We start from the raw sequence: 21,597 nt of genomic DNA, 5'->3' as shown, positions 1-21,597 counted from the left end.
GAGAACTCGCCTGGGACATGAAAACGTCTTAACAAAGGAAGGTTCCCAGTTGCTTTGCAACTAATGGATTCTTAAGCACTAACGCTGAAGATTAAGCGGATTTCTCTCCCTTCTCAACCCTTGAAAACAGTTTTGCCACTGTGATGGTTTATAAAGTGGTGTTTGCTGTGGCTCAGTGGGAATAGGATTTGGCTGAGATTCCTGGGGTGAATTCTTGGTGAACAAAGTACTGTAAGCTCTATTTTGTCGCAATCCAGAGTCCCACAGAAGCTCTAACACACACGCAAAGCTCCTCACAAGCTTCTCTTCTGTGTCAGAAAACACCTCACAAATGTTGTCTTCTTGTGTGAAAGGTGGAGCGTTCTGCAAGACAGAAGTGTGAGGAGCAGTTGCCATTCTCATGGAGTGATGGACCTATTCACTTTCTACTTTGGGGGGGGAGAAGGGGGAGTCTCAAGCCAGTAAGAGTCTTGGATATGGGCCTTGCCGCTTGCCATGAGATAAAAGTTACAACCAAACCAGAGTGCAACCAGATTTTATTTGAGTATGAAATGTAACTCATGCAATGAAAGAAAAACGGAGGTTTTTTTGGGTTGCGTGTGCATCTGTGTGTGTGAGGAGTGACAGTGAGAGAGAAAGAGAGGTGGGGAGAGAGGAAAAGAAAGGAGTAACAGTGTTCAAATAGACACAGTATATCCTGATTCACTTTTCCCCCATTAGGAGGGTTGCTTGAGAGAATGTATTGGACTCTTCCCGGGTGGAGATTTCTCCTTAGAACTGTTAACAGGTGAACAAGCCTATACACAGGTGTACATTGGATTTCCCCATCCCCTAGGGTCTCTCAGAGCTGCTAGCATGAGCCATGGGGTGTTAAGTGTCGTTTCCAGGCAGTAAACACCATAGAGCACAGTAGGACTTATTTTCAAGGAAACACGTGCTGTAAGTAAATTAATACCTTAGTGATCCATTCCAAGACATATGACATATAATGTCCTTAAAAGCTGTTTCCAAATAGTAACTTGTTTGGAGGTCGCAAGTTAATCTACTCTGAATTGGGGAATCGGGCCCTCTGTGAATGAACATTCCTGTTTGTTGCTTGAGGACTTGCATGAGTGAACGGGTTGTCACGGGTGAAACTTTCATTTTTGCCTCTCATCTTCTCGCCCACAATGCTTTTCAGTGGTCCATTCACAGAAACGCCTGTGAAGAAGAGCAATGGAACGATGCGCATGGGTGTGTGAACTAAGTCTGAACGAAACAGTCATTGTTTAACCACAGGCTCTAGGGCCACACACACGACCATATTTACCCTTGTCGTTATGGGCCACTTCTCCAGTAAATACAAAGGGTTAGGGTTCATAACCTTTGCGGAAAAGTCATTCATTAAACTCACTTCCTCTTTCATTCTCCAATTCCTATAGTTTTGATGCCACTGGAGAATGTGATACAAGAGACAGTCGATTACACTCGCCAGCGTAAGGCATTCAACCAGCCAATACTTCATAACCAAACAGTGCACTTTCGTCTGGCAGAATTAGCGACGGAGGTGGAACTCCTTCGATCTTTACTCTATCGGGCTATTGGTAAGTGGATTGAAGTTTTGCTTCAGATATCTGCTTGACCGGGGGGAGAGATTCCCATCCTCAACTTTCCGGAGCAGATTTTGAGGGTCCTCGGGAGACTGCAGGCTGGAGGAGAAAGTGAAGTCCTGTTGTGCAAGCCGGAGTCTGTTACATTCATGCACAGACAGTATTGGGGGGAAACCCCCATACTATTTTGTTAGGATTTATCTGCTTGTTGGATCAGATCAAAGGCCCAGCTCATGCAACAACATCCAGCCCGATGCCTCTGGGAAGCCCACAAGCAGGACATGAGCTCAGTACCACTCTCCCCACCTGTGAATCCCAGCAAGCGGTATTCAGACATACCACCTTTGACTCTGGAGGTAATGCATAGCCATTATGGCTAGCAGCCATTGATAGCCCTATCATCCATGGAGACACATTAAGCCACCATCTTGCTGAAGCTAAGCAGGTCTGGCTGTGGTCTCTGCTTGGATGGAACTGCAAGTATGCCGCCTTGGGTTCCATGATGGAAGAAAGACATATAAACTATAAAGCCTAACAAACAAAATATCCATATAGGCATTCTTAAAATGTATTCTTTATGTCTTTTTTTATTATAGCTCTGTATATCTGTGGCAATGATGTGACCAAATTTGCATCCATGGCTAAATTAAAGGCAGGGCGTCTGGCTCGGGAGTTAACAGATAGTTGTCTCCAGTTCTGGGGAGGAATGGGGTTCACTAATGAGGTGCTTGTGAGCAGACTCTACAGGTGAGTGAATACTCTGTGATCAATATATAGATAGAAGAAATAACCTTTGATTTAAATGCTTTGTTTCTCAGAATGCAAGGTGTTGTATGCTTGGAGTTAATATAAATATGGGGAAGGTATCTTTATGTTATTACATCCATGCATCCAACATATTTCTTCACAACCCTGCTTTAAGCAGTACATCACAATTTGGTATTTTAAGCTCAATTGATGGAATTCAGAAGTGTACACACACACACAGGAGACTCCTGCTAAATAGGCAAGCCACTGTTTAGTTCAAATGTTTATTATTACAGTCAATGGCCAGCATTAAGAAAGCAGGGTAAGGAGTACATAGAACATATTATCCATATGTATATAATAAGGGGGGAAATGAAATAAAACAAAGCAATAAAAGTAGCATAAAATGAATTAAAATGGTCATCAGCATTAAAAAAATTAACAACAGTTCCTGGTGCGTGTTGCTTTCTAGCAGATCTCCATAAACGGAGCAGTGTGGGAGGACATGGGTTGCAAACTCAACCTCTCCAGAAGCACATGGGCACTTGCAGTCTTGGTGGCTTGCCTCCAGCATTGCTGAGGGAATAGCCTTTAGGCATGCCAGAATGAAAGCTCTGCAATGCTTTTTGACCTAGAGTATAGAGATAGTTGGCTTATTGAGTGGCTGGAGTGCTCTGTCAGTCAGAGTGTGGTTGGAGGTTGAACCTAAACTGCGCTGCCATTCAACATCTTACAGTAGGCCGTTTGAGAGCCACTCCAGCCTTTTCATGTCCCAGAGGGATGAGGGAGCCCAGGGATAATCCATATAGCTGGCGTTTGTGGGTTGGCTTAACCCATACAGACTGAAAGCCATCCTGAAGGGTGAGTGGGGCTGAGCCAGTTGGATGGAAGGGGAGCTTCAGGCAAAGTTGAAAATGGCAAGCCAAGCCCCGGCTTTGGCCTTCTGAAGGCTGACCTCGACACAGGGCAGCATTGGGCATGCAATGCGGTGTTTGAAGAATAGCCCTCAGAAATTTAGTCTGAATTGCTCCCGGAAGTGTAAAACTAGAGCTGGGTTAGTGATTTGGCCTGGAACAACCTCATTACATAAATTATTAACTCCTCTGGTATGGTTTTTTTAAAAAACATATGGCAGAAGTATTATTTTGGGCTGTCAGATCAGCGAATTCTGCTTGTGCCTTCCATCTGCCATTGGCTTGAAAGACTTTCTAAAGGACTTTCTTTACCTGTTCTGTCTTATGTCCATTTATGAGCCAGATGCAAAGCATCGGTCTTTCAGCAAAAATCATGCCCTTTGTTCGCGGTTTAGTTTAAAATGCAAATTGTACTTTTGGGAATTGAAACTCTTCAGCCAAATGCAATTTATAAAGTTCCAGTTGTATGTGCAAGTATCCGTCTTTGAATCCTGGCCAGGCTGAAGGAGCGGTAGCAGGAATGCTACAGACAGTCCCCTCCCTGCCTTTCTATTCTTCCTTTCTGCAAGAATATTTGGTAAATTCCTTAGAAAAACTGTTCTTTGCTTTCCCAAATGAAAGTCAGAGATTGACTTCATTCCTCATCCCCCTTGCCCGCCCACCCTCACCAGATATACAGTATTACGTAGTCATAGAACGAACTACATTTTATTTTTCTGGGGACATGGAAAGCTTTTCGATAAATGCTGCTACTTTTGCTCAGACTTTATGACTGTTGTCAATGACGTTGTCACAGGAGGGAGATTTGTCTCTCATAACTGAGCAGCATGTACCCTTAACCTCACGCCCTGGTGATGTTTCTGCTGCACAGCCTTTAGTAAGCGTCTGACGCATAGGTCAGTTTGCATTACTACAGCCATCATATCCCATAGCATCTGGCTGCTGCGTTTGGGCTGCAAGTTGCTCCATAGAGGAATACTTTAGTCAGGCACCATGCAAGTCCGTCAGCTGTCTTATTCTTGGATCAACCTTTCCAAAATTGCTCTTGGCTATGGAATCATTTCCCCCTCTAGTGCTGTGGAAGAATTAATTTACAAAAAGTCTGCTTACCTCAATTGCCACGCTCTGGGATTTCTATTTATCAACTTCCTTCTCTGTGTCACTCTTTTTACTTATACAAGAGTTTTCATGGAATACCTTGGCTATATGATTGTACAAATGGACACATTGTGGGTATGTGTCCCTTACCACAAGTGCACATTTTTTAAAATATTGTGTTTCTCATGCAAGTAGTTTAGAAATCCCACTTGCTTGGACAAATTAATTTGACCAGCTACTGTAGTTATTTCAACCCAGCAGTTCTTTCATATGGGAGGAGGCACACATATATTGTCCCATTGGGTGAATATATTGTTGGTAAGTTTCCCCATTCACTTCAAACACTGGGCTGCCACCATGGGCACAGAGGGTGAAATATTCAGAGCTTTTCCCTGAGGAACATAGGAACCTGCCATATACCAAGTCAGACTATAGGTCCATCCTGTGGAATATTGTCTACACTGACGGACAGAGGCTCTCCAGGATTTCAGACAGGAAATTGCTAGCTCTACCTGGAGATACTCAGGGACCTTCTGCATGCAGAGCATACCACTGAGGCACAGTCCTTCCCCATGCTTGTAAGAAATTAAAGCAAGAGGAGGGATCTGCAAGAAAAAGTTGCGGAATGCTCTTGTCAAGCGTTCCAGCCAGCCATGCCCTTTCCCTAGAAAAATGGGGGCTGGCTGTGTGTAGTTGTTTTTTGACTACATGATACTGAGGCTCAGCTGAAGAGTTTCAATTTCCAAAGAGTCAATTTGCATTTTAAACTAAACAGTGACTTATTGGTTCATTCATTTAATTGGGCGGAGGGTAACTTCTTTCAGAACCTAACCTTCTATGCAGTAATAAGAACACCTAACTGCAGTTGTGTTAAAAAGTTGCCAGATGGGACAATCTTCGTTTTGCCAATGTTATTTTTGCTTTGTTTTTCCTTCGCAGAGACTCTAGATTGCTCTCCATAGGAGCTGGTGCTGATGAGGTCATGCTTTCTATTATATGCAAGTATATGGACATCTTACCAAGGAAGTAACTCCCAGGACTCCTGCTGATCTCTGCTTACATTTCAGTAAGCTGAATTGGGAAGATTCTGTAAGTGAGGAAAAAATATCCAAAAGATCTATTCTAAGAGTTACTTACCTTGAATGTTCTGAACATCCATGTTGCTGGGATTGTGCCTTATATGGTAATACCATACCTAATCATTGCCAGAAACACATGCAACCTTATTTTACCTCAAATATTATATGGCATGACCTATACTCACTCTCTGGTTGGGCAAAGATGGACTACTTCTCTGGCTATTCTTACAAAGCTAAAACATTTTAAATACGTCACAAAAACCAGAGCTTTGAGCAGTAGCTTCTGGTGAAAGATTGTTTTTTCTGGGCCTGCTTTTAATTGCTGTAGAAGTGCAATTGTTTATTTGCTTTTAAATTCCATATAATAGAAGACCCTCATCATGTGTCAAGAAGAACTTCAAATACCAATAGAGTTTCTTAAATGCCTGTGTGAATCCTCTCTGCTCCAAGGGAGGCTTCCGGCAATTCCTCAATTGGAATAGCAAAGTATTGATTGCACACCTTTGTGTGCACAGCACATATCTAGGCTGCTCCAGAGTAATTGTTTAGGTTTATTGTTAGCGTAGCCGTTTTCAGCAAGGAGACAATTAAAATGGGTAATTCACAGAACATGTTTCAAAGCAAACCCCCTAAAATTCCATCTGGTTGGCTAAATTAGTGTAATTTGTTAACGCATCTGACAATCAAGAAGTGGTAATTGACTTTGCAATAAGTTGCAAACACTGGCTCTGTACTAAGCTGAATAAAAAATATTTTTAAATTTTGAAGAACTGGCTTGTACTATTTATTTTGTCTAAAGCAAAAACAAAGCCTTACCCATCTGAACAGTGCAAGAGTGAGGCATGCAGTTTACATTTATGACAGACGATTCAGATCCTGAAACAGTTCGCAAATGATGGGCTTTCATAGTAATAACTTTCACCGCTCACAATACGCATTGCACATTGCTATCTTAAAGCTTATCTGCTTTAAAAGGACTTGTTTTGATCTCTTGCCCCTTTTGTGTCCATGTGACTGGCCTTCATCAGGCCACTGGCTAGACGGATGGGGGTAGTAGCCATAGTAGGAAATATCCCTTTGCCCCCCTCATTTTGCTATTTAGTCGCCCTGCTCTCAGCCTACTAAATCCTAAGTCTGGAGCTCCTGGGTAAAAGGGACTGAAGCAGCCACACACAGATACAGTGGAACCTCGGGTTAAGTACTTAATTCGTTCCGGAGGTCCGTACTTAACCTGAAACTGTTCTTAACCTGAAGCACCACTTTAACTAATGGGGCCTCCTGCTGCCATGCCCCCGGAGCACGATTTCTGTTCTCATCCTGAGGTAAAGTTCTTAACCTGAAGCACTATTTCTGGGTTACTGGAGTCTGTAACCTGAAGCGTATGTAACCCGAGGTACCACTGTAGTCTGTCTCACCTGCTTGGCTTGTCAGTCGGAAGGACTGGCTAGAGAAGAGAAAAAAAGGGGCAAGAACTATAGCCACAATAGAACAAATGCCCAGGTGCCCCAATACAGTGGTACCTCGGGTTACATACGCTTCAGCTTACAGACTCTGCTGCCCCAGAAATAGTACCTCGGGTTAAGAACTTTGCTTCAGGATGAGAACAGAAATCCTGCTCTGGCAGCAGCGGGAGGCCCCATTAGCTAAAGTGGTGCTTCAGGTTAAGAACAGTTTCAGGTTAAGAACGGACCCCCGAAATGAATTAAGTACGTAACTAGAGGTACCACTGTATTCTAATGATCAAACAAACACTCAGTAAAGAAGTGGGAGATCTCTGGAATTGTCTACCCCGCTCCAAGTCTTACCGTTGTAACAGCTCAATACCAAGAGTTTTAAATTTATGTTATTTTCTCTACCACAGAACTGTTTTAAAAAATATATTTACTGAGTTTTATGATTGCAAAACAAGAACGATGCATCAATTCATTCATTCATTAAAAAAATTAGTGATGAAATAACAACGTTGGAAGAAAGAGTAAGATCAAATTTTCTGTTCTTCTTATAAACTGTAGGTGAGGCAGCAGTTCTAGGATTTTAAAAAATATTTAACAAACAGTTCAACATGAGTGTCAAATTCTAGTTTTATGTATGTTTTTTTTCTTCAGTAGGTGGCTTTCTCCAACCCCAACCCCGGCCACCCATTCACATTTTTTTTGAAGTGAGTATTAAGCCAGCATAGTTTAATATTGAGCACGTTGGTGATTTTTAACATCTTCTAAGTGCCATACAGATATTAAAAAATGAGACCTTCTCTGCCCATAGGCTCACAATGTAACAGAGGGATGCAGAAGAAATATAGATTGGTGAGGGGAAGAGGAAAAGAAGCATTGCAGCAACTGCTGCTTCTTCGCCAGCTTCTGAATGGAATCTGAGTTGGTCTCCCTCTGACCATGATGATCTACCCAGAAAGCTGTAGGCACTGTTGCCCCAAAGGCCTTTGGGCTGGTAAACTGTGCTCTCCCTTTCTTCTAGCTGTCAAGTTACCTGACTTAGATTGGGAAGCTTCAAATTCACCCAGACACAAAGCTCACTAGGTAAACTTGGGCCAGTCACTAACCTACTTCAGCAGAGACACTGTGGATATATGAATTTTGGATAGGATATCCCCCACCATTTCTAAGAATTACCACAATGGAAGTGCTATTTTCAGTAAATTGCAGCCATTTTTAAATTTTATAACAAAAACTATAATTCATGACACATTTCATTTGAGTATTTTTTTAAAAATACAAATATTAAAAGTTATCTGCAGAAAGGAGTTCTAAAGCACATGAACGCACCAATATATCCTTGCTCCTGCCAATACGGTGCCTTGCAGTGCTCTTTTCCATAGTGCTCACCATGAAGTTGTTACAGTAAGTACCGCATGTTTTAACAACAACAAAAAAGAGGTGTCAGTACTGCGTACCCTTGACTACTCCCTGATAAAAAGCCCTGGTGCCATGTATTTATAGAGCTGGTGGAATGGGAAATCTTCATGACCTGAACCCTTGTTAATGGGATCATGTGACCGATCTTATCAGTGATCAGATGCAGTACAACTGAGTTGGCCATCACAAGATCCCTCAGTGTATACACTCTACCATTTCTGCAATCTAGAGATTGATTTATTTTTTAAAAATTTATCATTCACCTCTAGCAAATACAATTCCACAATACATTGCTCCCGGTCATTTCATAAAGGCAGATTAGATTGGCTGAGGTTCTAGATAGATGGGTTAACATCTGATTGGCAAGCAGAAGTTGGGATAGCTTATTTAAAATATTTATAGGCTGCCTTTCTGGACAAAGCCCTCTCAAAGATAATTTCCAAGACTACATGTTCTTTTACCATTTCCTAAAATAGTGGAACTGTGTTAAGATGAGCCCCTCTTAACTTCTGCAGAAATGGCAGCCTGCCAAGGTGAAAGCCCCATATCTCCTAAAGAGCTCCCACAAATCTGGCTACCGTGAGACCATGTAATCAGTCGGAAAACTACTTTACTGCCGCAGCCTCACTCTTGTCCTGCAGCAGTCCCAGGAAACTGGCTGACGAAGTAGGGAATTTCCATATTCAGGAAGTATTTTGTACTGAATTAATCAATTTGGCATTACTTCTCAGAAAGAATGTCTGTAGCCATCACAGCAGCTCCAAATATTTTTGTGCTCTGTTTCCCCCCTGAAGCTTACAAATATGCTTGTACAATATTTCAACAACCTGGCTAAGTCTTAACTTTTGATCAGAGCTTCCTAGTCTAGTATAATGCTCTTCATACTGGTGGGTTGGGCCTAATCCAAGGTGGATTGCAACAGCAGCCCTGGCACCATATAAATATGCCTTAATAAGAAAATGGTTCTGAAGTTAAAGGTGGGGCCCAGGTCTGAAAAGGCTGAAGACTACAGCGCTAGAAAATAGTTTAATCTTTCTGAAAAAAGCAAATGACATTGTCTATACCACAGCTAGCAATTTATAATGCAATCCTATGCATATCTACTCAGAAGTAAATCCAAATAAGTTCAATGAGACTGACACCAAGGAAAGTGTAAGAAGCTTTTGCTGTTATATTAACCAGTAAGTCTATGTAATAAGCTATCAAGGTTTAACTAATGAAAACATAAATAATGTAGCATTATTTTGATTTGCAACCATTTTGCCTAACCCAGAGAGGGACACAGAACTATAAGCCTACTGGAACCAACTGCAGGAACTGATAATACAGGCAGAAGATTTGGATGGTCTCCTAGATCAGATTAGGCAGCTTTCAAAGTGGAGAGACATAGTAATGGGAGACATAAAACAACTGAATATCTGTTGCAAGTCAAACTCTGCCAAGAGCGCCTCACCCAATGGGCAGAGCTGCAGCAATAGCCTCCTGGCTGCAGCGTTACTGTCGCCTACTAGGAGCTAAGGCTGCTGAGTGCTGGATTGGATGCACCAGTGCACTAAATGGTGCCATCATCAACACTGCCTTACTCCTCCCAGTAAGCAGAAGCAGTGCTGCTGTGGCTCATCCCTCCAGGGGGAGCCACTCCTAAGCTCTGCTAAGAATGAAAGGTCTAATAAATTCCCGCCTTGCTGACAATTTCATCTTTTAGTAGATGAAAGGCAAGGAGAACCAGCTACCCTAGACCCGAGTCTCACCAATAAGGAAGAACTGGTTGAGGAGATGGAAGCAGTGGGAGCTTGGGAGACGAGGCAATGCTATGTTGAGATTCATGACAAGGGTGAAAGAGAAAGCGGAATTAGCCAGATATGCACTCTGCACTGGTTTCAACACGTTAAAAGAAATAAACATGAGTTGGCAGTGTGAGGCAATTAAAAAGGCAACTGTTATTCCAGGTTGTCTTGAAGGATTGTATCCAGATTGCAAGAAGTAATGATACTACTTTGCTTTGGTCAGGCCTTATCTAGAGTACTGGGTCCAGTTCTGGGCACTGCCATTCTCAAAGGGTCCTGATGAACCAGAATGCGTTCCAAGGAAGGCAATGAAGGGGTGTGTGTGTGTGTAAGGGACTAGCAGCCCAGGTGCTAGGTGGAAAGTTAGGTTGAAGCTTACCCTGGAGAAGAGACAAGCAAGATAGCTATTTTCAAATATCTGAAGTGTTGTCACAAAGATTATGGAGCAAATCTAGTCTCTGTTGGTCCAGAATTAAAACCAGTGGATTAGAACAACCCCTCCCCCCCCCCAAAAAAAGGATTTAGACTAAGCAGGAATAACTTCCTGGCGATACAAGCTGATTGACAATGGGACAGGCTACCTCAGAAGGTGGTAGCCTCTCCTTCATTGGAGGCTTTTAAGTAGGAGCAGGGTGCCAACCTATGAGGGATGCTGTAGAAGAGGATGACATTGGAAGGACCTCTCAGCTCCATGATTCTATGAACGGGACACAAGAACCATAGAGATCCAGACACAGAAGCCCACTTTCACGCTCACTCTTTGTGGGTTGGACCACTTGCCGATTTTGTTGAAACCCTAACACCACAAAAAAGCAGTCACAAGGCAGCTTAAGCTACTGAGAAAATTAGCAGCTCCACACCTCAGCCATTCTTTTTAACAGTTCTGGTTAATGTAAATTCTAACTGCAGGAATGAACAAACTGCCGTGGACACAATCCAGCCAAAGTTAAGCACATGCTGACCTTTCCCATTGAAACAACGAGGCTTAACAGTACTTTGCTTTGCCACGATCATGTACTTCATTAAAAAACAACAACTGAATATAACTTTACAGCATCATAAAAGGCAATTCGTTCATTTTATTGTTAGTGGTATTTGGAAAGTAGAACTGGTGCTTTTAGACATTTTTTAAAAAATCCTTTGCATGTCATTCTTAATATATACACTTCACTCCACAATGTAACTTCTCTTTTTTTGGGGGGGGGGCTCTACAAAGTGCTCAGCCTTGAGCAGAATTCAATTTAAGAACCCTACAAAATAAGGGTTTTAAAAATAGAAGTAGTTCTGGCCTGATAATCATTGAGAAACCACACGCATTAATACTTAATGCAGTTTACAAAATATAGTTGATCATTTTTCGCAGATACCTTTCTAGGATCTTGACGTGGCGCAAATCATCTCGTATTGGAGAATATGCATCACCTCAATTTAATAATCCAGTAAATTACAAAAAAAACGAAGAGGGAGAACAGCATCATGTAGCATAAGAGTTTTGTTTGGCTTCCTCTGGAGAGTGTTTTCAGTCTACCCATCGTGGCACCAAGAAATCCACTTGTTGTATCAAATTCATTGTCCTGTAGTAACAAAGTAGGAAATTAGTCTAATTTTAATTTGCAACACTAAACTAGCAAAGAATGGCACCTCAGAGTTGCTGTGAGAATTTGGGGGTGGGGGCAGAAAGACAACCATGCTAACTGTCTTGAGCTCCTTAGAGGAAGGGTGGAATATAAATGTGATAAATAAACAGCTTTGCCATGATCCAAAGCAGCATGTGTGCCAAGGGACTTTTAGAGACTCTGCTTGCAAAGCCACTTTCTGAAGTTAAACTCCTTGCAATCATCTGTTTAAGGGGGAGAGGGAGTCTGACTCTAGCTCTTCCTCCCAAACAGATGAGCAGTGAATTTTTTACCTTTTTAGAAAGGGTTCCCCCAGCTCAGCTTCACCTATGAAATTGGAAATGGAAGGGCACCAATTGACAACATGGTTCACCATCCAGGTGGGGAAAGCCAGATTCTGCATGTGGAGTTCTGACCAGAAAAGAGCGCTTTTTCTTTTTTAATTAAGAAAACTGTGGCCAGGCACACCACAAAATTTATAGGCATCTTTTGACGTTGATGCAAATTCTAGAGAGAAATCTCAAAATAATTTAAGTAAACATATGAAAATGTTTGAAAAACTGATACCTAGAATTTTTTTTCCTGGAAATAAAAGCACATCTACTATTAGAATTCAAAATTACAGGTTTATAAAAAAAATTAAAACCCAACCAATTATATACTGACACATTTCAGAAAAGAATGTGCAACTAAATTTATCAGTCAGAGAGTTAAACAAATTCTAAATTCATCTAAAGGAACTGAATACTTTAATCATATACATACCATTTCAGCTAGCATTTTATTTTGCTGTTTAACTTCTGATCCAATTTCAATGGAAAGCTATGAGGAAAAAGAAGATTGTGATCCCATACTGCTAACTGGATTACATCATGAAAAACTAAGTTTCTTTGGGAAACATCAAATGTAGCTAATATGCTTTCTGGAATCATCTTAAAGATCCAAGATACAGGCAACTCTGAAAATATTCTAAAAGATAATAGTAAATTCTAGTCTATAATAATAAATTCTAGTCTACGGTTTTCATATAAAACTTGTCTCAAACTAACAGCAACTCAAGCCAAGTATTGACATTTTGTAGTGTCAAGTTACAAATCTTTTGTTCAAATTTCTTTATTTCTTGACATGAGATGCTTCAAGTTATTTAACATACCCCAGTTTTTGTTTTCATTCTACTTGAGTATTTTAAACCACCTCCATATTTATGCTGTAAGAGATGTGCTATAGTGCAGCCTTCTACAGCCTGGTTCCCTGATGGGTGTGGTAGTCCAACAACATATGGAGGGCACCAGGTTGGGGAAGCCTGCAGTAGAGAACAGTTATCTTCCTTATAGTGTACAATGCCCAATCAAATTAGATTTACTGTACTTTATCTGCAGCACCCTTGCTCTCACACGACACACTGTTCAAATAACAGGCTGATGGGGGTGAGAATTGTCTTGCTTTGACACAACCCATTTAGCTATATTTATTCCATTGGAATAGGAATAATTTAGCCTGATGGTTTACTGGTAGGTCGGTTAACTGACCTTGCTGACTTATAAGTCCTTTGGGAGTGCAACCCTTAGTCACGGTGTGCCAAATAAGCAGAGCTTCTGCTTTCCCAACCTGTAACTAATATCTTGATTAGCCAGAAAGGTCAGCAGGAGCTCAAATCCAATTAGACAGAAAATTTGTTCCATGAATGAGTCCACTAGGCCTTCTGATGGGCAATATTTTGCCCAAATTCAATTAAGCTGTCTCAGTTTTTGCGACTATATTGCTATTACCCTGATTGAGCAAGCATTATGTACTGCCATCAATTTTAATGCTTCTATAATAATATACTTACTGATTTTATGGTAGTGACTTTTGAACGCAAACTTTCTGTTAACTTCTCATTTTCTTCCTCAAATACACTGTACCCACTGTTGCTGTAGCCATAATTGCCGCCAGCAGCTCCTTCACCTAAGAAGAATATCAGTTTAGACCCCATAAATAGAGCAAAAAACAAAACAAACAGGATTTCTAGAGGGGGAAGAGCAATTTCATTTTATTACACCTGTCTAAAGAGATTGAGGCAGGCACTGGTATTACACAAGATGAAGACCCAAAGTGTATGAAGAAAGGAGATGAAGGGAACACAAACAAATGTACCTACTCCACCAAATGCCTCCCCACAAAACTTTTTCACATACAATTCCAAACCAAAGGGAACCTTTGGATCCAGAAGTGTATTTGAACAGTCCAGAATCACTCCCATTCCCACAACTTTCATCCTGACAAACATCCGGGTCCATCAGTGTTCTTTCTTTCACCTTCCAAAATGCTAATATCTTGCTGAATCATCTCCTGTTGCACCATCTTGATTATACTTGAACAGAGACGCATATCTGAATGAATTCCTCATGTATATTCAAATGCTACCAGATGGCTCAAAAGATAATTTACTACACTACAACAATTAGTGGACAGCCATGGATACAGCCAGAGATACATGCAACAATATCCATTTTTACAGCATAGATTTTAAGTGTTAAAAGAAACCCCAAATCCATGCTGTAAATATTTCATACATGCGCGCGCGCGCGCGCGCACACACGCGCGCGCACACACACACACACACACACAGCGCAGCTGCTTCATGCTGTGTCACACAAATGCAAAAACAAGCCATTAATGGCATTTCTTGCTGGACTGCAACTCCCATCATTCTTGACCACTGGCCATGCTGGCTGGGTGCTTGGAACTTTAGTCCAACAATGTGTTGGCCCCAGGTTCCTCACCCCAGCCTTTAAGGAAGTACTGTTTGTAACTCTCTCTTCAGTGCCTGCAATATGGCATGGCAGAGCTACTTAGAAACAACATTGGAAGCTCTGCTGCATACATTCAAGTCTCTGGACATGCAAGTCATCGGAGTCACCAGACTAGAATGAGCAAGGAACTCCTTCTCAACACTATGAAAGTACAAGCTGCCCTAGTCAACACACAAGCTGTTATGTGCACATCTGAAAGAAAATTCATGGTGTAGCCAAATAATCTGAAAATACAACATATACTGTTTAGAATAATTATTGGCAATTTTAACTGGCCTTAATTTATTTCCAATTTTAATCAGTGCTTCAATCTGTAGTCCACCACTTTAAGGAGACTTTTGGAAGCGGACATTACCACAACTTTCAACAGGCTGGTTAATGAGAGTCTGTCTTTTCCGAAAACAGAGACACCACAAAAAGACAAAACTGTCAGGCAAAAAGATAGCAAGTACTTTTGACTTTTTTCCTGCATTAAAGAGCAATGACTGTGCAACAAAGACCACAAGTGATGTAACTGCAAGTGTTATATCAGTCCACCTAATGTAAACATTGCAGAAGACTGCATTTTGTCGCCAACATGATCCTTAGCTCAAACGTTCCTTTTGGTTGATCTGCATTATTCTTCCCACATAAAAACAAACAAACAAATCAGTCAGAACAATAAATAAATACAAAATCCAATGTTTAGAACTGTAAAGTTTATCATTGCATAGTTTATAAGCCTGTAAGCCTATCCCACTCCAAGTGGGAGTGCCAAAATTAATTACAGATGCTTTACACTCTGCCAGTTTACTGAAAACTTTATGGCCTGGAAGACTATTTGACCCCCAATAACAAAAGTGAAATAATGAGTTTTGTTTTATTTGTGTGTGTGTGTGTGTATTAATTTTCCTCTGAGATTTCCATGCACAGAGTTTAGCTGGAACAATATTTACAAATGGCTAGAACGAAAGATATCAGAAATACTCATTATGTAACTTGTAGACCAGCTCACTGACTTTTCTTAGGAAGCTGTGTATCAAATAATTACTTTATTCAGTCAAAGTTCAGTTACGTATCACACCCTAGGGATGTCTTAACCCAGATGTTTTCTGTTTTATGACTGATGCAACATACAAACCACAGATTCTTCTAGAATCTCAGCTGTCACTTTCAGACAATGACTCAAAATTGCATCTCTCCCACAAGAATGTTTCTTGAATCCACCGATGACACTTCTATTACACACTTAGCAATTTCACAATTGCAATAGTCAAACGTCCACACACCTGATCACCAGAAGCAAGTGTCCCTGCCCCACACTCTTACCACAAAGATCCCAAGAGAAAACAACATGAAAGCAAAGAAAATATCCTCACACATGAGTTCTGTGTGATTAAAAAAGCAGCAATATCAGTGAGGTGCTACTAATGCCTCATAAGACAGTCCAGCAAAGAGGAGAGAAACCACCCCCTCCTTTGTTCCATGGAGAACTCAATGAGATTTGGAATGAGGTCATCAGTACACTGATGAAACTCAGCTCTACTTATCTTTCTCATCAGTCAGGTGAGGCAGTGGAAGTGCTGAATCAGGGCTTGGAAGTTGTAATGGACTGAATGAGGGCTAATAAACAGGTAAGATTCCTCAGTTTTCATCCATGGGTGGATCATTTGAGAATGGAGGTGAGATTGAACCTGCTCTTGATGAGGCTGCACTCTTCATATGGAGCAAGTTTGTAGCCTGGTGGTCCTGATAGACCCTGGACAGTCAGTGGAAGCTAGTTGCAACTGCTCCCGGACAGACAGCCTGGCCACAGTTATCCATGTCCTGATAACATGCTTATTAGACTACTGCAATATGCTGTTTGGGGAGCTGCCTTTGAAGACTTGCCAGAAACTTCAATGGGTTACGCTGCTGGTAGTCTGAGACAGCCCAGAGGGATCATATTTTGCCAGGTCTGCACAGACTGCCAGTCCATCTCTGGGCATACTTCAAAGTGCTGGTGATCACATCTGAAACAGATTGGGACCTGCGTAGCTTCAGGACCATCTTCTCCCATATGACTATTATGGGAGCAGAAGCCCTTAGAGTTCTTCTACCTTCCTCTACCTAAATACAAGGGGTCTGGCTCAGTTGGGGGTCTACGCAGCTGTGATGCATGTGGAATGTTCTCTCAGAATCCCTAGCTTCGCATTACACTCAAACAAGGAACCATGCTGGTAAGCCAAGAAGACAGCTGTTTAACTTTGTGATGCCCAGATGTGGGAATGCTGGACTAGGACCAGAGAGCCCAGGGTTCAAATCCACACTCAGTCATGAAGCTCACTCTGTGACCATGGGCCAGTCTTTGTCTCTTGAGCTCCTTAGAGGCAAGGTGGAATATAAATGTAATAATAAGAACTTTTTTAATGTATGCAACAACAGCAGCAAGAATACTTATTGCGAAGTACTGGAAGACACAAGATTTACCCACCCGGGAAGAATGGCAGATGAAGTTGATGGACTATATGGAACTGGCGGAAATGACTGGCAGAATCCGAGACCAGGGAGAAGAGTCGGTGGAAGAAGATTGGAAAAAGTTTAAAGACTATTTACAGAAATACTGTAAAATTAATGAATGTTAGAAAAATGTTGGAATGAAGTTATATGGCTTTAGTAGAAATGTTATAAGGAACTAAGTATAAATAGATTAATAGAGTATTAAAGGGAAAAATAAGGTTAGAATGTGTCAAGATAATTATAGGATAGAAAACAGGAAGATGGAAAGGAATTGCTGAAACAATTAACAGAAGTGGAATACAAAAAGGGAGGTGTGAGGAGGTCGTTGAAGTAAGTGAATGAAAGATAAGATACTGAATTTGTTTGATGTGTTTTAAATGGTTTTTGTTTTGTTTTGTTAGTTTAATGTGTTAGTGTTATGTAGTGTCTTTGTATTGTACTGTATTGTCTTTTTGTTTGTTTGTTTGTTGTTGTGTTTAAATTGTTGGAAAAGTAATAAATATTTTTATATATATATATATATATATATATATATATATATATATATATATATATATAAATGTAATAATAAATAAATAAGGGATGGGGAACCATTTTCATTGGCCTAAGGGCTGCACTCTCTTCTGGACAACCTTCTGACATCACACATCAGTGGTAGGCAGGATCAGAGGCAAAGGTGAGTGGAACAACTAAGGTAAATTTTACCTTTGTACAGTAGACTGGTTTCCTCACACACACCACTATCTCTCCTCCCTTCCAGGCAAGCAAGAGGCATTATCAAAGTTCAAAGATACATTCCAACCAAGTCAAAACACTTAATGAAGGTGCAAAGTAGGGATGGTGAGGGATGTGGTTAACAAGGAGGTGTAACCTGGAGAGAGAGGCCTAGAGAGCTGCAACTGGGCCCTGAGCCACAGGTTCCCCACACCTGAAACAAATTGTTTCTGCACTGCAGAGAGAAAATTTTCACAAATCAATCCAAATATGGAAGAAAGATGTAAAGAGGAGACAAGAGAGCAAAGAAAACACCTCATTGTGCAGAATTTGTTATAACCAAATTACTGTGCAGGCAACTCTGCAAGTCCCTAATTACCGGTATTCCACAGGGACTAAGAGTTTGCCGAATACCCTAGCTATCCATTAGTTTGCTGTTCAAATTAGGCGGGTTCACTGCCCATTACGTGACAATACCATTGTAACAGTAAATGGTATTTTCTGTCTTATCCATGAAAATTAGCATTCACCCACCAAAGAGCTGCTGATAAACGGAAAATATCACAAAGGTTCGCAGGTCAAAGTGTGGGAGTTTGTTTCACAGAACTCACTGCTAGGGAGAAAATTTCACAATACTCAGCGGGACATGAGGAGACAAGAGAGGGAAGAAAACACCTCATTGTGCAGAATGCGTTATAACCAAATTACTGTGTGGGCAACTCTGTGTAAGTCCCTAATTATTCCACAGGGACTAAGAGTTTGCCGAATACCCTAGCTATCCATTAGTTTGCTGTTCAAATTAGGCGGGTTCACTGCCCATTACGTGACATTACCATTGTAACAGTAAATGGTATTTTCTGTCTTATCCATGAAAATTAGCATTCACCCACCAAAGAGCTGCTGATAAACGGGGAAATATCACAAAGGGGCGTAGGTCAAAGAGTGGGAGTTTGTTTCACAGAACTCACAGCTAGGGAGAAAATTTCACAACACTCAGTGGGACATGATTAACCTGATGAAGACCAGGCTGCATGTGGAGCATCCATATGGGAAATGCTGCTGTTTTCATAGTACTGCTACTAGACCTGGAAACAATGAAAGGGGTCTTATCCAGAGTCAGTCCATTGGTCCTTTTAGTTCAGTAAATTACAGTACAGTGATTGGCCGTGGCCTTCCAGGGTTTCAGACAGAGGTCTTTTCCAGTTCTACCTCGAGAAGCCAGGGACTGAATCTGGGATTTTGTGTGCTCTGCCACTAAGTTATGACACATATAGTGAGCACCTCTCAAAAAACTTTATCATTTCCTCATTGGAACTACTAGTTGAAAGGATTTCTGGGACAAAGATTTGGATACTGCCAGTTCATATTGAAACCAGCGCCCAATGTAAGAGAAAAGGAAGAGGAATGGCCAAGACAGACATTATTAAGTCTGTGTCAAAAGAAGTGGGATGGCATCTCACCCCACTAGCTAGAAAGAGAACAGTTGTATTGTTGGAAACGATTGCACCAAAAAGTTTTGGGGAAAATAGCATGGAAGATCAGTACAAAATATGGATTCACCCACCCAAAGAAGTTGAATAAAACTCCTTGTTCAAAGGCATCCTTCTCCATACTTTCTTATTGATTACAAAGGAAAACTTCTGCTGTGGTCTATGTACTAATGCAATAAATGTACTAATGCTATTCTGTTCTACACTGGCAAAAGCCTGTCTAATTTGGTATCCTGTTTCTCCTGGGAACCAGTGTGTAATGATTAGAGTGTCAAACTAGGACACTCAAATTGCCAGTCAGCTGTGAAGCTCACTGGATGACCCTGGACCAGTCATGGACTCTCAGTCTAACCTACTTCACAAGGTTGTTTTGAGGATAAAATGGAGGGTGGGGAGAACCATGTGCACCACCTTGTGCTCCTTGAAGTAAAGGTAGAATATATGTGTTATTACTCATATTACTATTAGCAACTAACCAGATGCCCGTGGGAAGTCCAGCAAATAGTATTCAGAGGCATGAAGCTTCTGATCCTGGGGTGGGGGAATATTTTTATTTAAATTTCACTAAGTAGGGACAGTTACTACCCAATCACAGAACGTTAGATTACTTATCACTACCCGTGAACTCGAATCTCAGTTCAAAAAGTGAAACTGAAGTACAAATTCTCCCATCACAGCTGTAATTTAATGAAAGCTCAACATGAATCACAGGAAACAGGTGGCACCGTAGAGATCCACCACTCAAGTTTACAAGGCTCAGGTGCCTAAGCAAAAACATGCAGCGGGTTCTGGTAACAACTGCAGAGATGCTGAGCTTCCAGGCCCAACCCCCGACGGCAGCAGGCAACACCAAGGAGTAAGGAAGGAGTAAGTTACAACACGTCTCCTCTCGTCCGGGCTGCCCATTCCATGCACGCACACTTACTCGGGAGTAAGCCCTGAGGGCTCAGTAGCTCCGTGCAAAGAGCAGGGGACGCTTTCCAGGGAGAGGTAACCTGTCCCCCCCCCCGCCAGGTGTTGATGAGACCCCCAACTCCCCCTGCACCCCAAGCTCTTCCCCCGAGAGGAAAACACTGCCTTCGCAGCAAAAGGAAGAGTTAGCCTGAAGGCCCTTCTGGAGAAGGGGATGCTAGTCCCTAGCAACCAGCCGGGGTTGCTAGGCAACAGGCCGCTCTCCCCCAGAGGCCGCCTAGGCCCCGCTCCCCAACTGCGCCCCACTTACCCAGCCCGGCCCTCCTCATCCTTGCTCTGCGTGGGGCGGGGAAGGAGACGCGGTGAAGCCTCGCTCCTGCGACCCGCGGGCCCCTCTCGAAGCCGGCCTTCTTCCGACACTCAGCCGGGCAAAAGTGGGGGAGCTTTACGAAACTCTTTCACCAGACTCAGATCACCCCACAAACGCCACGACAGCGTTTAAGTCCCGCAAAGCGTTCCGGGTAATGTAGTTCTTGTTGGGTTCCCCCCCGCAAGGTTCTCTGGGTAACGTAGTCCCCGTGAGCGAATGGGAAGAGGCAAAGAGGAAAGGCGGCAGGGCCTGGAGGTTTCTGGGTAATGTAGTTCCAGGAGACCCAATGCCTCCGCTGGGAAATTTAAGTTCCACGGGCGAGTAATAAGCGTGGATAGTGAGGTATGCGGCGGAGGGCTCTCGCCTATTCCTAAATATTTAAAAATGAAAAAAGCAAAGTAAAAAGAACAAAAGCACGCCGTCGAGGAAAAGGAAAGGAAGTGAAAGTGGTTCATATTTACCTGCTCATCGTTCCAACTTTCTCACCCTCTCGCTTAATGGGCATCTACGGCTGTAATCCATTTATCCCAGGGGAGGAAATCTTTTGAACTTGATGGGACTTACAGAGCACGCCTAACCATGCCTGCTCAGAAGTAATTCAAGGGGTCTTACTCCCCGGTAAGGGGTTAGGATTGTTGCACTCTTACTTCTAAATAGGCACGTACAGGATCGCACTTAACTTAATGAATTGCAGTCTGAGGCTGCTCGTTAGTTTTTGGTTGTTTATTAGGATTAGAAAACGTGGGGCTGTGGATTGATTTGTAGAACACAGCCTATGATGCACCCCGGCCTCAGTTTAATATATTTCTTCTCAGAATACTCCCTTATATCTTGAGTGTGTGTGTGCTCGCCTTTATGACAGTTTTTGCCTATGGGGGGTATTTGTTTATTTATATCATATTAGATTTATTAGTCGCTTTTACCCCAAAGGTGAATTTAAAGTGACTTACAGAAAGAAGCTTTTAAAACAGGTATGAAAGCAAGAGTAAAAACAACCCGAAATAGTGTGTATAGAAGAGCAGGGCCAACTCATAGAATCAGAATTGTAGAGTTGGAAAGGACACTGACGGCTATCCATTCCAACCCCCTGCAGTGCAGAAATCTTAATTAGATTGTACATGACAGATGATCATTCAAC

The 21,597-nt window shown here is 41.9% G+C and overlaps 2 protein-coding genes across 2 annotated transcripts in view; one reads left to right on the top strand and one right to left on the bottom strand.

Annotated features, from left to right (window-relative positions):
• The window catches only part of LOC308569334 (putative acyl-CoA dehydrogenase 6), a 48,332-nt gene extending 42,135 nt beyond the window's left edge, over positions 1-6,197 (top strand). The window contains exons 7-9 of the mRNA XM_081163091.1: positions 1,422-1,583; positions 2,186-2,336; positions 5,288-6,197. Coding sequence (XP_081019217.1) covers positions 1,422-1,583; positions 2,186-2,336; positions 5,288-5,378 — 404 coding nt within the window. The 3' untranslated portion in view covers positions 5,379-6,197. The remainder of the gene's footprint in view (positions 1-1,421; positions 1,584-2,185; positions 2,337-5,287) is intronic.
• Positions 6,198-11,127: 4,930 nt separating this feature from the next.
• On the bottom strand, positions 11,128-20,584 carry BET1 (Bet1 golgi vesicular membrane trafficking protein). The gene is made up of 4 exons (XM_081163092.1): positions 20,400-20,584; positions 13,532-13,647; positions 12,466-12,522; positions 11,128-11,658 (listed from the first exon to the last, which is right to left on the bottom strand). The coding sequence occupies exons 1-4, from the start codon at positions 20,416-20,418 to the stop codon at positions 11,503-11,505; spliced, it is 348 nt and encodes a 115-aa protein (XP_081019218.1). The 5' UTR covers positions 20,419-20,584; the 3' UTR covers positions 11,128-11,502.
• Positions 20,585-21,597: the final 1,013 nt, after the last annotated feature.

This window comes from Podarcis bocagei, assembly GCF_964188305.1.
Source record: "Podarcis bocagei genome assembly, chromosome: 12".
Lineage (NCBI taxonomy): Eukaryota > Metazoa > Chordata > Lepidosauria > Squamata > Lacertidae > Podarcis > Podarcis bocagei.
This window is presented reverse-complemented; position numbering and strand designations above follow the sequence as displayed.